Here is a 16,708-nt window from a genome sequence, read left to right on the forward strand (position 1 = left end):
CATGCCTGGTAATCTGACAGCGACTGTCGTCAACGAGTGCGGTTTCAGCTCAGCATTTGAGATTGGGCGAGAAGCTGGGAAAGGGGAGAGGGGCCAGATGAGGTGGCTCGGACATGTTGCCTCCTGGATACCTCCGTGGCGATGTGTTCAGGACACATCCCAATAAGAGGAGACCCCCGGGGTCAACCCAGAACCGTCTGGAGCAACATGTCTTCCAGTTGGCCTGGGAACACCTCAAAGACCCTCTGGAAGAGCTGGATGAAGTGGCTGGGGAAGGAGAAGTCTGGGTTTCCCTGGTGAAGCTTCTGCCTCGTGGGCCCACCACAGATATGTGAAAGAAAATGGATAAATAGATTGAATTTTGGGAATAAAAACAATTTAAGGGAACAAACATTCAAATTTAGGGGTTAAATGGACCTAACCTTTTCAACCTATCAATCCAAATCATATTGTTTCAATCCCATTTCCGTCACGCATTTCAGCTCCAGGATGATTGACGACAGCCTCGCCGCCCAGGGAACAAAATGTTCAAGACATGTGGGCTGTTATCTTGTTACACTTCAAATCACTTATTGGCCCAGAAACGTCAAGACTTCTTTCAAAGGCCAAGATCACAGACTGAGAGGCAAATGTATGTCATCGGCTGGCTCAAAGCTCAAAAAGAAAGGCTGAGAAAACAAGTGTATTATTCGGCCACCTTTGCGCTCAGGAAACCAGCCACAGCTGCAATCAAGTGTTTTGCTGACAGGGCCAGAAAGCGCTGAAGCCCTCCAGCAGCTGACGCGCCTCCACAGTTGCGCGCTTCCTGCAGCAGCGGCCGTAAAAGCAGGTGATTTATCGCAACCATGTGTCTGTCCCGCCGCTGAGCTCTGACCGGGCAAGCATGCCAGGGACAGCTCCACAAGGCCCGTAATAGCATCCCAGACGGCGGTCTCTTGTAATGAACATTACAAGGAGGAGTTCTTCGGTTCTTACGGTGGTGACATATTTGTATGGAAAACACTTCAGGCCTTCAACTTAAGAGGGGTTATGCAGAATGAGGATAAGTGGCAATAGAGACAATAGGAAAGAAGCGGCACAAACCTATCGTCACCACGATGTCATCCTATCACCCAACTAACATATCATACAAATAAGGCAGCATGATGTCAATGACAATGTGTGAAGTTTGTGATCATTTCACAAAAAGAAAGTGCATCGCGTCTAACCTGAGCTCACAACAGCCAACTCTACCATCTCGTTTGTCGACACCCATGTCATTCACAGGGCCAGGATCCAACTTTTAAAACCACACACACTCAAAAGACACAGATAGGGTTGAACGTGAGGATAACAACCTCAAATGGACAAAAATAATACCTGCAACACATACAGATTGTTTAATAATGCAAAATTATTTTTTTAATCTGATTATTCAATTAACCAATGGGATAATCAGTACCTGAACTCATTTGCTCCCAAAAACGTATACGTTTTTTTAAATGTAAGTGTCCCAAAGACGCATTTATACGTTTTTTGTTTTTTTAATGCTAGAGCATACAGAAGGCTTTGATGCAGCCTCTCAACTGCAAAGAACGGTTGCAGAAATGGTAGTTATTACACAAACGGCCAGGAGGTGGCAGCAGAACAAAGGGGATCAACCAGGGCCATGTTGGAAAAAAAGCTCAATTACTCACAAGTCTAAAAGATTTGTGAAATTTGACTAAACTTAGCTAGTTGCTGCAAAACGGAAACAGATAGAAATGTACTTTTTTCCTGATGAAAAGAGACTTTGATAGGTTCCATGTTTTTATAGCAATAGAACAATATTCTGTGGGCCTTGCAAAATCATACCAATTCGTGTTAGGGCACAACTATACAGTGGACTATCTAAAGTCAAATGCACTTGAGGTAGTACGAGTGGATTGGACTACTATTTTCTGAACGCGCACACAATACCATCCATGTCACTTGTCAAAATGAAGAAGCAATTAGTCAGGAAACAATAGTCAGGAGTCAGGACCAGTCCCGCCCCCAAAACAAAATGGACGATCCTTTAAGTGGAGAAAGCTGCTCCTCCGCAATGAGAGGGGCCAGATGAGGTGGCTCGGGCATCTCTCAAATCCAGGCTGGATTGGAAAGGCACACCGACCACTGTGATGTGTAAAATTATGTTTAAGTACAACTCTAATGGACATAGTCGGTATGGAGAAAGTCTGATTCCAATCATTTTGAAGGCCCCAACACACACACCGACTCTCCTGTACTTAACTGTTCGTTGGAGCTTGCAACATCAATTCAACTACAGCAATGTTGCTGTAATTAAAATATTGATCATCAAGCGGCTGTAGCGGGAGCAACATTCCAAACCAATGTAGCCTCCTAACCATTACAGTAGAAGCAAATTTTGCTCGGCAGCCCGAGGCTGTGGCGACAAGCCGCACGTACACTGCTGTTACATTTTGACACGGAGACAAGCGCTGAGGGAAAGAAAAAGGGGAGGAAAAAAAAAAGGAAAAGAACATTCAAGTGAAACAGCTGCTTGCTAGCGATTACCTCAAGTACATAACGACTTGTTCTAAAACCACCAAACTTGATTACAAAAAAAAAAAAAAAGCTGTAAAAGCTTGGGTAGGAAAATCTAAAAAGCTCCTCGATGATCCAAGTAGCTTTTAATGAGATGCATTCTGCACAAGTTCAGAGCTGTGCTGCTGTGCATTAATTAATGTGCAAAAAAAAAAAAAAAAAAAACCCGCAGTCCACTTTTCTTTTATTTTCCAAATGCCGCCAGTAACTGCCATTCATCTCGGCACGGCCTGATTTCATTGTCGCGCGTCCCCCGTGTGAGGACAGACGCGTTCAATCAAGTCTTTCATTGGCCCATATGCTAACAGGCTGGGAGCATCTGAGGACGACGACGACGCCTGCGCCATTAACTCCGTAATGGCAGCCGGGGTCCCGGGAGGTCGCAGATGATGATGCGAAAGTGAAAAAGCCAGGGTGAGCCACTGGTTCATCTATCAATGTGTTGCATCTCAAATCAATTTCAAGGGAGCAGGAAAAAATAAAAAGGAAGGCAATTACACCTTCACTGAAGAGCTTCCTGTACTCCCAATTGTCTTATTTGTGTTGTGGAGGAATGTTGGATGGAAGACAGAACGCAGCGCCGACGACAACTAGGACACCGAATGAATAGCAGGCACTAAATATAGTCCGCATGCTGCACACACACGAGTTAGCTGCTCCACAAAAGCATCAATCCAAAAGAGAAAGAGCCCGTTTCCAAGTCACAGTCGCTCGCTGGGAAGATGTGCCCTTATTCAAACCGACAACTTTTTAACATTTAGGCATGGCGTCATTATTTTTAACGACCCGACAACCACCGCAGAATTCTGGCAAGCCGAGCGTGCGCGCAGCAGAAGTGTGCACTTCGGGTCTTACGTAACGCTTTCCCCACATCATCTTTTGTTTGTGAATCTTGCCACATAATTTGCACAATCGGTATCGCGCCATCCCACGGCGGCGGCGACGATGGGGAGCCAGATTAGGATTTTACACGGGGTGTGCTTGTACAGTCAACATTTTTTTTTTTTTTTTTTTTTTAAATAGTGTCAACTCTGAGGCCAAATTTTCAGGGAAATTTTACCTCTGGAAAAACAGCACAAAGGTTCAGCGTTTGAACCACTGTCAGGAAAAGGTGCAGTCATCAAATGAGTTGAGAATAAAATATTCTACCAATTAACCCATCAACTGAAAACATTTTGTATTAGCATGCATGTGAGGTGCAGGTATCTTTCTGTCCACTTGAGGGCACCATCCTCACGCTTTACTGTAGCGTTTGTGACTTTGAGTGTGTATGACTTTAGAAGACGGGGCCAGGCGAGTGCCGTAGATGTCCGAGAATGTGTGTTAGCATGCTAATTGATTTAGCGTGCTACGTAGCCATCGGCATCTTGTGTATGAAAATGTTTATTACATTACTCGGGGCGGAAAAAAAGGTTCCCTGAGAAGCTTGGAGGTAGAATTTTGCTTCGACTTTTTCGTAATCGAATTATTTGAGTTATTCGATTAACTGCTACAGCCTAGGGCTGTGCAATTAAGAGAAATTCAATTACAATTTCAATTATTACACTCCACAATTACAAAATCAGCATAATCTTAAAAAAAAAAAAAAAGATTGATATTAATTTTTTATTTGTTTAAATATATACATGTGCACCTTTTTTTAGATTTTAAAATAATTTAATAAATTTTGTTTAATCCAAAAGGAACTTGTGTAATTAGTGTTTCAAAGAATTTTGTCTTAAATTAATATTTATTTTGTTTTTCTTTTTTACATTTAAACATTTTCTTGTTTTGTACAAAAAAAAAAAAGATCGTCCTAGTACTGCGACTGTGCATTTTGCACTCCAACTTCAAGTTTTTGCCAACATAATTAAATAAATATATATTATTATAAACATATATATGGTATTATAAATTCTATTTGGTCCAAAAGGAACTTCCATAATTATAGTTTTCTATTTTGTTAGTCTTAATATTTTTAAATGTTTAAACATTTTCTTGTTTTGTACAAAAGAAGAAATTGTGATTTCAATTATTGGAAAAATAATCGTGATTATTATTTTTTCCCCATAATCGAGCAGCCCAACTTGACGTTACATGAAGTGGATTCACATTCAAAGCGGGTACAATATTCCCGCCCTTACGATCAGTCAGTAAAGGCCCGATTATCCTGTGGTGTGGTTTTGCCAAGTGCGATTTCTCCTCCCCAATCTGCTTGGACAAATGTTTACCTTGACTTTTTCCACGACATATCAAATTTGGAGGTGGCCAGCAGACTCTCTCGTAAAACTCTGACAATAAAAACTGTTATCTGACCAGTGTTGCACTACTGTGTTATTTTTAACTGTACTTGCTCGTGTTAGGCTGCACTTTATATCGGTAACAGTCGGAAGTCACCTCTAAAAACAAGATTTTCTTTCTGTCAATGTGATAGAAAGGTGTGGATTTTCAAACAGGTAAATATTGATTCTTTCATAAACAAGCAGGTCTGAGGATGCGGAACAGTTTCTTCCGTGACCGTGGCCACGCCTTCGGTTTTGGACTTGACAGAGATGTAACGCAAAAATTATCAGAATGGTAACAACCTCTGCCTCGGGTTGAGCCAGGAAAAACCTCAGGATCACAAATCAAAAGGTCAGCTGTTCCGCAGACTCCAAGATTGTGGTGTGAAACATATGATAGCCAATTAGGAAACGCTCTGAAGCTGGCGGTTTTGCCAGATACAAAGACGAGCAACTGCTTGGAAAAACATGCTTGCAAGTGCAATATTACCAGTTACCAGATAAATGACATTTACGTAATTACGTTTTCGCAGTACAAGCACAAATGAGCATGTAAACGGGAGTAACTGTCCGCCACGCATGTAAACGTTACCTTGATTGTTTCAGAAACCGGAATTCTGACCTTAACCCGAATATTGATTGCATGTAAACGTAGTCAATGGCTCGTCATGTGCCCGTGAGCATCAATTACGGCTCGACAACAGCGTCTCATGCTGTTCACAAGTCGACTCATTGTTTACTGAGGAATGGCATCCCACACTTCTCGAAAAGGCAGCCTTCCCTCAGGTCATTTGAGCTTCTGGGGGTGCAGGGTTTCGAGCTTCGACACAGCGACTCAGCTGACCCAAACAGGTTTTCAATAGAATTCAGGTCTGGAGAAAGTGCAGGCCATTCCATTTGAGGTACACCAGTCTCCAACAGCCTGATGATATGACCTCCATGAGCTGGAGCATTGTCGTTTGAGAATTTATGCCGTTAAGCTCCTCGATAAAGAACAGCAACTTGTGCAAAAAGTGCTGAAACATTTAACAGTTGGACATTCACAAGATTAGAGAAGGTCACATTAAGTTCACCTGAAAGCCAAATATCCCTAACTTTTTGTGAGTAGTGTATTTTTTTTTTAATAACCAGAACGTGGGCATATTTGTAGGCTACTTAAGACTCCAGTTGTACCATAAACATGCTTCATTCAACATGTTTCATTGCTCACTTCTTACAGTTTTTACACTTCAATAAGGCTAAAAAAATAAAATATTATCCGAGCCTATCTTGGCTTTGTCACCAAAGTCACAAGTTGGTGTCTGTTTGCTTGACGCTTGTTTAACAGGTTGTATTCAAATATTGCTTCAAAGACTGCCTGTATGGTAAATAGATGGTAAGATGGCGATAGTGCGAGCCTGGAACAGATTATCTTCCATTTCCATAATTCTTGTCAACGGAAAGATTGTTTGAAGATACCAACAAAGTCACATTCAAATGTGTTGGCGGAACAGATTGTGTTGCAAGTTGCAACTGCGTCTCGCCATTCCAAAAGAGCAATGACTCGGGCGTGTTTGAATAATCAAATGCGGCCCAACACAAATAGAGGAACCCAAACCCTGTCCAAAAGAAAGACAATCACTGAGTGTGACGTTTGGCTTTGTGTGACACATGGTAGCTCGATGGCTGCCATGGGACCACACTGACGCTCTGATAATAACGCTCCTTGTCAACAATCACAGAGAACTCAATCCGCCAAAAAAGCAGGTGCCAAATCTCTTCCAATTCCCCCAGATGAGGCTACTTGAAACAAATATTTCAAACATAGTAATTTTTGCAAGCTATCAGCAATCGCTTATGATTACACAAAGGTTGCTGCCATCATCACATATTTTTGTGAACCCAAACGACACACAACACTTCATAAGCTTTCCAAGTTCCGAGCCATTGCTTACAAGACAACATTTGAAGTGTGATGACGCCTCAAGATACGCCGTTGCTAGAGAACGCAGAAAAATCCACTGAGTATCACATATCTTTTAGCATACAAGCAAATTGTGTCATGAGCTCAGTCAAGGTACAAATTAGAACAAACATACCAAGATATACTGCGCCAATGTTACCCGAATAATTCCAAATGAATGATGATGTCGCCCCCAAAAAATTGCTTTGGAAAAATACTTGTTACAGTCACACTTATACAAGAATTACTTTAAAAAAAAAAACTTTAAAAAAAAACTTAACTAAATAACTACATCGGGCAGGACATATTGGTTTTTAATTACAGTCACTTCCTTGTTTCTCTGGCAGGTTGCTTATTTGATTGGCTACATTCAATTCCACATGACAGTTCCCCGAGTCAAACGACTTAGGGAGGCATCAGCTTTCCCACCCGCAAAAGATTTTTGGTCATACATATTGAACATGATTCAATATTTATTTAAAATTGTCTGCATAACCGGTTTCAAACTATTATCAAAACAAATTCACCGTTTCATGGAATAATCCAATTTTTAAAAAAAAAATCTGTTTGGAAGGGGCAAAAAAACGGGGCAACAGCCCAATTTTGCGTGTACCAGGTGTAAGACAATGCAATTATGTGACAATTCTGATGATGATATTTAAGCGTTTTGGGCGGCAAGTTACGGATGTATGCTCCACCATGGTATCTAATCACCTGGACTTTAAAGCAATCTCTGTGATAAAACAGGGAGGGCTTCTCAGTATTTTGTATTTGGGCAATTATTGGAAAATTTCAGGTGTCGCTATTGTTGGACAACTTTTGATATTGGTCTGCCTCCACTTCCAAACTGAAATTCACGACCCAAGCGTAGTTCCTGGCACCAAATGACCAAATTAAAGAACGATGTTAAAAGGCTGAGCCTGACCTAAGACTTGGGTGCTTCTTTTGTGCGCGTGTATGGAGAAGATTGTCTTCCCGGGCCTGTTGTTTACATGGGCCCGGTCACAAGATCTCCATTAGAGGCTCAATAATAATGGAACAAACCACGTGTGATCGTTCCGCGGTTAGGTAAGCCTCCCCCAGCGAAATGGGCGGAATAGCAGTTAGCTAAAGCTAACTAGCGGGGGGAATGAAAAACAGGAAGAGCACCAATAAATGTCGCTTTACACGAAAATAAAACTCGTTCATATGAGGAAGCATGAGCAAAAGCTTGACTACTCGACCGTACACTTCTTCTTCCCCTTTCAGCTGTTGACAAGCGGTTTGCCTCGCGGGACGACGGCGTAAACTTGGCCAACTTGTCGGACTTTTTACAGCAACTGCCACAGTTTGGCTCGCTTCAAAGAGCACAAATGTTGTTTTTACTCAACAATACAACCGAGCGAGAAGCACATGTCACTCGAGTCGACTGTTGTCGCGCGCTCGCTAATATCGCTAAGCTAACTACACGCACATCACTACTCCATTTTGTGTCTCTTTTTTTTTCTCTCTCCCTTCATTTAACTTCAAAGCGAGCACCGTCCGAGTTCTTTCCAACTTGAAGTGGCTCGCGGCTATTTCAACTAAAAAAAAAAACCCGAGTCCGTTCGTCCGACGAACTCGACGTGAGATTTGGCCGGCCGTTTTTGACACGTTAGCCGTTAGCTCGTCCATTTGGGGGCTAATAAGCTACGAGTTACAAACCCGAAACGTTTCATCAACTCCCCCTCAAGCGCAACTTCAAACCACACAAGGGACAAACAACCAAAAAAAAACAAAAAAAAAACGACAAATAATTCGCAATTATTGCAGTTACTTACATGGTATCGCCCGCAGCCATTAACCGACTATCAGTCAGCGGTAGGTAATCCAGGGGATACGGCGTCGAAGTCATACTCTTGCTGTTTTATAAAAATAAAAAATAAAAAAATAAAAAAATTAAAAAAACACACACAAAGCCGTCTAATCTAACAATGGGGGCAAGGGGTGCACGACACTGCACGTCCGCGCACACTCGCATGAAGGAGACGACGAGCGAGAACAGGTGCCGTCTGACTGCCGAGTGCCGAGAGAAACACGACGAGGGGAGGAGGAGGAGGAGAAGAAGAAGAAGGAGGAGGAGGAGGAGGGCGTCTTTTTCTTCTTCTCGGTCGTCCAACTGCATGTGAGGAGCAACCCTGCTCGCTCCTCCTGATATGCAACGAATGAGTGAGCAGTTGAGCACTGAGCAGACCCAGCAGAGAGAGAGAGAGAGAGAGAGAGAGAGCGAGAGAGAGAGAGAGAGAGAGAGAGAGAGAGAGAGAGAGAGAGAGAGAGAGAGAGGAGCTGCAGTAAAGCAGAGGCGTGGTCAGCGCCGTCAAGTAACGAAGCACAAATATTAATTGACTTTACTCAAGTAGTTTTTTTCCCACGTATTGGGAAACTATTGCTCGAGCAGCTGATGTCGGTTATAGTGGCTGGAAGTAGCAAAGTGCAAGTACTTAGTTACTGTAGCGAGGTAGATTTTCCAGTATCTATTTGATTTGATAATTTATTGGCAGTGGATATTTTGCAGTGCCTTGTGTACATAGTACGGAGAAATATGGGGCATTTTGTAATTGGTAGATTTGGATCAATTAGCCACAATTTTTTTTTTTATACTTTTGATGAAGATTGGGACTTCTCTAAAAGACCCTTTGAGGTGGATTTGAACAAGCAACCTAAGGATTTTGTCCTACAGCTTCGACAGTTCTCAACTATCAACAGAGCTATTGAAGGTTGCCATTTCCTGTCAAGAACATCTGGGGAATAGGGACAGAAAATAACCACGCTGGCCAGGGAGGGACTGGTCAACTGGCATACAGGTCAGATGCCCGGTGGGCTGACCTCTTTTGGGGCTGATGCAGTGCTTTTTAATGACTATTTTCCTACATTTTACCCATTTTCTAATTGGAAGACTCAAATGAATTAGACACAATATTTGGACTGAGAATTGTCTAAAAGCTCCTTCGAGCCGGGTTCGAACCAGCGACCTAAGGATTCCAGCTGAGAGCCTCTACAGTCCTCCGCTCTACCAACTGAGCTATCGAACGCGGAGATTTATTGACCGGACGATCTGGGGAGCGGGGACAGAGGACACGGATATAACTGGCAACGTGTACTACGGAGCAATTGCAGCGTTTTCCAATCAGTAGATTCGGATGAATTAGACACAATTATTTGGATTTCCTATTTTTGATTAACACTGAGCATTATCTAAAAGATCCTTCGAGCCAGATTCGAACCAGCGACCTAAGGATTCCAGTTGAGAGCCTCTACGGTCTTCCGCTCTACCAACTGAGCTATCGAAGGCCACTAACTGTCGACAGGAACATCTGGCGAACGGGGGACACATTTGATAAAGTGGGAATTGTGTTGCAATGCTAATTTCCGTTAACTTGTTGATGGTGTTTCACATGACGTGCTAGCATTTAGCTAGCTGACTTTTGTTAGCTGAAATGATATTGTTGGTGAAACATTTTTCGGTGCGTAAACATACATACATTAATTCTCTTGTTTGATGTGTCAGTTTTACATACTATGATAAATAACTTGTCTCTACAGCGCAGAGTTTCACCAAGCTACCTATTTTTCCCCCCCTTTGACATATGTAGCATCGCTCACATTTCAAAAGTCGGTGCACCTAATTCCAATCACCGGCAAGATTAAACTGCAGTTTCCCCTCAGTTGCTGCCTTTCCACCAGTTCACAGGTCATGATCCCGTTTTTGTGTGGTGCTTTTATTTCCCGTGGGGGAGGGGTGGTCTATCGCCTTTTGTTATTCTCGACTTGCAGGGCGAGGCCTCAATACTATTTGGGGGGGGGGGGGGTAAATTGGGCGTGTGTGTTGGTTGCACAGTCCGAACACATTTCTCACACACGTACACTGTAATATTATTAAAAACAGGGAATTTAATCCTTCTCTCTGTGGTAATTTCAAGGCACGGGTGCGGAATGCGCTGCCGAAACCAGGTTTGTATGCATAATGCGCCGCGCGACCTATTTTCCCCTCAGTACATGCAGCCTACTTTGTGACATGCATTAGCATGGAGCTCAAGGGGATGCTATAAAAAGGTAGACGAAAAGCTCTCTGGAGAGAATGTGCCTTTTATGAAATCGAGGGGGGTGCGGGGGACGCAACAAGAGCTGCAGCATGCACAAATTCGCTTTGATGCTTCCTAAGGGGGGGCGGGGCTTACTGTACACACAAGCATGCATTCCTTACTGATCTTAATATCAACAGCAGTGCCTTGAGATGCAATTTTCATTTGTTCTGTGGACACGCCCCCCCCCCCCCCCCCCCAAAAACAACTAATTTTTGATATTGTGTGCTTCATAAAAACACACAGTAATTACATAATTCAAAAATGAAACAATTTTCACCACATTCTTTTTTTACTTCAACAGTTTTGTTAGCTGGTCTATGGTGTTTTGTTTTGTGTTAGCATTAAGCTAACCGACCTCTAGAAGTGACGTGGTTTGGTTCAATACAGAATGTTTAATTCTTCCGTTTAATTGTTAGCATTAAGATAAATGGGCTAATCGAACAGATGTGCTTGTTTTAAGTACATAATGTCTCATATCACAAAAAGGCACCACTGACTGTCCAATTGTGAACGTTTGTTGTGTTTGTTGCCGTGGATTCCAGATGAAGCTCCTTCGAACACTGCACCCTCCTCTTCCTTAATCTCAAATGATTACTAGTACTGTAATCCCATCATAATCCCACCACATGTACCATGTTTTTGTTGTTTACATCTCATGTTTGTTTGTTTTCTTTTGGTACTGTGTTTAGACACGTTTAAAAAAAATGAAATGGGCCGTTTATTTCCCACCTTGAAGTTGGAAGAGCCACTTTTTTTTGTTTTTGTTTGTTTCGTTGATTTTTTTTGACCGGCAGCAGTTTGCCGAATGGCGACGGAGCATGGACTGAAGCGCTCTCAAAATGGAGAGGGAAGGGAGGGAACTTCATTTAGAGAGGGGCGGGAGGCTGGAGTGGGTATATTGGAGGGGGGGGGGGGGGGGGGGGGGCTCTGATGGAAAAAGATGCACAAGCCACATACACAACAACAACTCTTATCACTAGTCCTGATTATGGATGCTTGATATTGATTTTTTTTGTATGCTTGTTTTTTGTCCGGGTTGCATGGGGGTACAACCCCCCCCCAAACTCAGTTGGGAAAAGCTCCAGCCACCCTAAGGAGGACAACAACGACAAGAAATGGATGTACCCTATCTAACGACATATATATCGACATCTATATATCGCTGCCGTCGGGCCAAAAACCTCCAATATAGTCATTTTCAGATTTTCAGGAGACCCCCAAAATAGCACGTTTGTTCAACCATTAACGTTGCATCATCAAAGAGAGCAACGCAATACAATAATTTGCAAACATTCATATATATTTCAGCATATCAGCAGTATAATTGTTCACTGCTTTCTGTAGTCCTTCTTGAAAGAAGACTGATTATATTCTGTTTAATCAAAAATAAGACATTTGTAAATATCTGTTTTTACTTTGGAAAACAATGTAATGTAAACATAGTACAACACACACACACACTTTTTTTTTTTTTATCACTGTATGAATATGAAGTATGAAATAAACACCAATCACTAATTAATAAACAGTTGTCAGGGGGAAAATGCTTTTGTAATACACTTTAATGAATAATAAAAATGAATCTGATTAGTCGATTAAACAATCGGGAGATTAATTGATTCTAAAAATATTCGATAGTGACGGCACTAATATATATATTAAGGGTGTTAAGAAAAATCGATTTGGCAATATATTTTGAAATTCAATATGCGACCGAATCGATATTTAACACATTCACTGCCATTGACGGTTATAGACGTCAAATTTCCATGTTAACTGCGCTGGCAGTAAATGAGTTAAACATCCAATTTTGATGTAAATATTGAACAAAAAGTCTTACTTCGGGTTAGGGTTCAGACTTTACGGACGGAAGAATGTTATATAAATGGAACATTAAGCCTGAATATTTTATTTCAATGCCGTTCAAACATGAAACAGATTGCAACCTGTTCGTTAAATACAGTGTTGAAGTTTCAGTTAAATACATTGTCATGCAAATCTTACAGTGTACAAGTTTACTGATTAGTATTTTCTAAATTTGAGTTTACAAAAAAAAAATCGCAATAATCGACTTACAGTTTCGGATCGGGATTAATCGGTATCAAATCGAATCGTGACCGATGAATCGTGATATGAATTGCCAGATAACAAGGCAATTCACACCCCTAACATAATGTATATATATATATATATATATATATATATGGATCTGTCGATCCACCAATTTATCGATCCATCGTGACACGTCCATGTGCCTTTTGTGGCAGAAAACCAAAATGAATTTCCACATGATCCATCCCCCTTTTTCAAGTTGAAATAATAAGCAAAGTCGTTCAAACACACGCAGCGGGTGTGCCTAAATAAAAACACAGCAAGGGAGAAAGAAAACAGCCATTGAAGCGAGGCAAGACAAAGACGGCGGCGTCCGCACAAAGCCAGCTGGGATGTTTGACCGAGTGCGGCGGGGAGGGGGCGGGGTTTAGGGGGAGGGGTGGTGTCAAAGCCAAACGTACCTCATGGGCAGGTCTTCGGTCCTGACAGCGGCAGGGCAGCGCATGCTGTTGGCGTACAGACTCTGCACCAGGGCCAGCTCGGAGGAGTGCTCCAACATGGGTGCCGCGCGAGGAAAAAGATCCACCTGGGCCAAATGGGGGACGGACGCTCCTCGACGGCTCTTCCGCTCTCGCTCGCTCGCTCGGTCTGTCTTCCAACCCTGCTCTTCCCCCTCTCTCCTCACCCGAGTGCATCCGAGCGTGGGCCCGCCCCACCCATCCCGCACCCTCTTCCTCTCTGTGGCCCGGCTGAAGTAATCCCCTGTGACAGCTCGTGGTGCACTAATGCATCGGGGCCGCCCGCGGCAAGACACTTTTTTGCCACACGCTGCCCTCGGTGGCACTAATTGACATCCGGATGGGGGGGGGAAAAAAAAGTTTAGGAACGCACACGAGACATGGCAGGAGCGGGAAGTAAACAAGTACAAATACTTTCTTACTGTTCTTGAGCCAGGGCTGGACTGGCCATCGGGCATAGAGGGCAGATGCCCGGCGGGCCGGTGTCCTTTGGGGCCGATGCGGTGCTATTCTATGATTATTTTCCTCTATTTTACCCCAAGAGACCGGCCCGCAATTTAGAACGATCAGCCCATTCATCCATCTAAAACACAGATATCAAACTGAACCAATAAACATCAGTGGTAGAGAATCGGGCTGGGCCCAATTAAAAATGCCAGAACCGATTATTTGTGCCAGTCCAGTTCTGCCTTGACCGGATTGTCAAATTGTAAGATGAACTAAACTGCATGACTTAGAAAACTCAGCTAGCTATCGTAATGCTAACGCATAATGCAAAACATCATAGATGGGCTAACAAAACTAGCATCAATGTTGGCGCAATTGCAGACTTTATATAACAAAATACTCACAGGCGTTTAAATTCTTTATCCTCTGCGAAAAACGACTAATATTATTGCAGTTTATTGAGACCACTGATTTCATATATATATATATATATATATATATATATATATATATATATATATATATATACATACAGGTCAGTGGATAGTTGTGAAACTCTTCCTTGTGTATTATATATGTCTGTATTCTACTGCCCCCTGGTGGCCACACCACAATGTCAATGGCCATATCATGATACATAAAGAGTTGAATTTTCTCCATTCTTTACATTTAATTAAGGGATGGCTAGCTGCCTTTTTAAAAAAAATAAAAAAAATAAAACTAAAAACAAGGCAAGATTGTCAAGTGCTATTTTTCGTATTAAAAAATACATTACAAAAAAATGTGTTGCCGTTTTCTGTGGTGTTGTAATGACATTTACTTCCGTGCATGTTCTGTTTGGAATGATGACAGATGCTCCCTTGACAATCACATTGGACCAACGTGTTCCCTTTTGAAAATTGTGAAGAGGCGGGAGGAAAAGTGAAAGTGACAAGTGAGCATGTTTAACACATAACCCACTTAAAAGCGCCCTCTCTTTTTTTTTTTTTTTTTTGGCTACATTAATCCACACCGGAAAAGAAAATTAATCCAGAGAGATGAAATAGAAAGTCTGGACACGACACGGCTTGATTAGAAATAATTTCAGGTTAGCGTGGGCGGCTTTTCCACATTTGACGGGCTGCGCTCCTCGTCCTCTGATCATCGAGAAAATTCTTTTTTTTTTTGCTGACATGAATATTTTAAAGAGTGATGTTGAAATGCAGTTGCGTGCTGCTTTGTATGAATGTCAGGGAGTGCGCTGAGGACGAGCAACTTTGAATGCACGTCATGATTCCCACTGCCGGATTGCAAGCACACGCATACGCTACAAGGATATTAGAAAAAGAAAAAAAAAATCACATTTGATAATCCCCAATTAAGATTACATTTCATTTGCCAATGTTGCAGATGTTCTCTGAGTGAGTGCACTTCAAACCCCCCGCCACTGGATGGCGCGAGGAGTGGAAGGACATAGACACCACAGAAGAAGAACAATGACGGACACGATCTATATTTTTTACACAGTATAATATTGTTAAATGTCTTTTTTTTTTCTTATGAAAAATAACTGTTTTGTGTTTTTTTTCAGGGGGGGGGGCTGCAGATTGTAAAAGATAAATCTGTTTTGTTTTAACGCCCTGTTTACATCGCCAAAATCAGAGCATCTGTTCGTATGACGTCAGAGGCAGAACTCAACTGGACACCCAAATTCCCCGCATAGCGTGTACAGTGTGGACAAAGGTATGTACTATACCATAAAGTGACAGTAATTACTTGTTATTATTATTTTTTAATATATTTTAACCGTCAGGCAGAATGTCCCTCACTTCCAAAATGACAATTTTCTTAGAGGGGTTGAGGGCGGTCGCCATTTTGAGTTTCTGTAATATGGTTTGTTCAAGTTGAACCCCGCCAGAGCCTCATTACAAGCCTCGCTCACAATAGGCTATCAAATATCGTCATTTTATATAAAATCGCCAGTATTATATATATACGATAAAACGTTACAAACACGGCGCTACCCTGGCGAGTACGTGCTCGCCATGTTGACTGGTTGCAGTCACACGACGCCATTGACCGTACCAAAAAAAACAAAAAAAAAACAACAACAATGTCTTCGTACTAAGTTATGACCTCTTTCTTCCCAAACATTTTTTCAAACCCATTTGCGATATAATATACACAATGAGTGTCCTAAACCGGTGTAAAAGTAAGCGGAAATGGATCTGTGCACACTCACCCATCTGTTGGTACTAGCAGATGCAGTGCAGATGCTGCCCCCTTTCTTCTGCAACCAAACATTACAACCGTCCGTCGAAACAAAACAAGCAGATTCAAATGTGTTGAACTGTACTTTTACATTACTCCATGACATTGAACGAGTGCTCCGCTCGCTCGCATCTATCTTTATGTCATTATCTCTGCCGAGTGAGCAGAGTGCTCTTTCACGGCCTCAAAGGTGTAAACACAAACGTTACTTTGACGATCCTGTAGCTGTGTAAGTCTTAATTTGTGTTATTTTATAAAATGTAATAAGTTGGGCAATATGTAAAGTTGCACGTTCTCTGTTATATTGTTGTCGATTTGACGTTCACACTGATTAAAAGATAAATTTTTCAATATCAAAGGATGACGTGCTATATATAAAAAAAATAAATAAATAAATAAATAAAAAACAGAAAAAGTGGATTCGGTTATCATGTAGCATTTGTGTTGTTTTGTTTTGCTTATGACCCGTTGTCAGATCAGCCCCGATTCGAATTTAGCTTGCAATAAAACGTCTTCTTAGAACAAGGAATTTGTAAATTCATAAAAGCCCGTAACGCGCTAATTGTGACT

The 16,708-nt window shown here is 41.9% G+C and overlaps 1 protein-coding gene and 1 non-coding gene across 7 annotated transcripts in view; both read right to left on the bottom strand.

The window, feature by feature from the left end:
* LOC144016498 (CUGBP Elav-like family member 2) overlaps nucleotides 1-14,273 on the bottom strand; it is a 37,867-nt gene extending 23,594 nt beyond the window's left edge. For 2 of the 6 annotated variants that reach the window (XR_013282931.1, XM_077517702.1), the window contains exons 1-3: nucleotides 13,864-14,273; nucleotides 13,385-13,766; nucleotides 8,568-8,648 (exon numbers count right to left, since the gene is read on the bottom strand). Coding sequence is in view for 5 of the 6 variants with exons in the window: in XM_077517702.1 (XP_077373828.1) it covers nucleotides 8,568-8,648; nucleotides 13,385-13,766; nucleotides 13,864-14,020 (620 nt within the window). In the remaining variant the exon portion in view is untranslated. The remainder of the gene's footprint in view (nucleotides 1-8,567; nucleotides 8,649-13,384; nucleotides 13,767-13,863) is intronic. The other 4 variants (XM_077517704.1, XM_077517705.1, XM_077517703.1 and 1 more) reach the window with 4 other exon arrangements.
* trnay-gua (transfer RNA tyrosine (anticodon GUA)) lies at nucleotides 9,731-9,818 on the bottom strand. Its single transcript is given in 2 exon segments — nucleotides 9,731-9,766; nucleotides 9,782-9,818. It is a non-coding gene; the product is annotated as a tRNA-Tyr (tRNA).
* Nucleotides 14,274-16,708: the final 2,435 nt, after the last annotated feature.

Source organism: Festucalex cinctus, chromosome 3, assembly GCF_051991245.1.
Source record: "Festucalex cinctus isolate MCC-2025b chromosome 3, RoL_Fcin_1.0, whole genome shotgun sequence".
In the NCBI taxonomy this organism is placed as follows: Eukaryota; Metazoa; Chordata; class Actinopteri; order Syngnathiformes; family Syngnathidae; genus Festucalex; species Festucalex cinctus.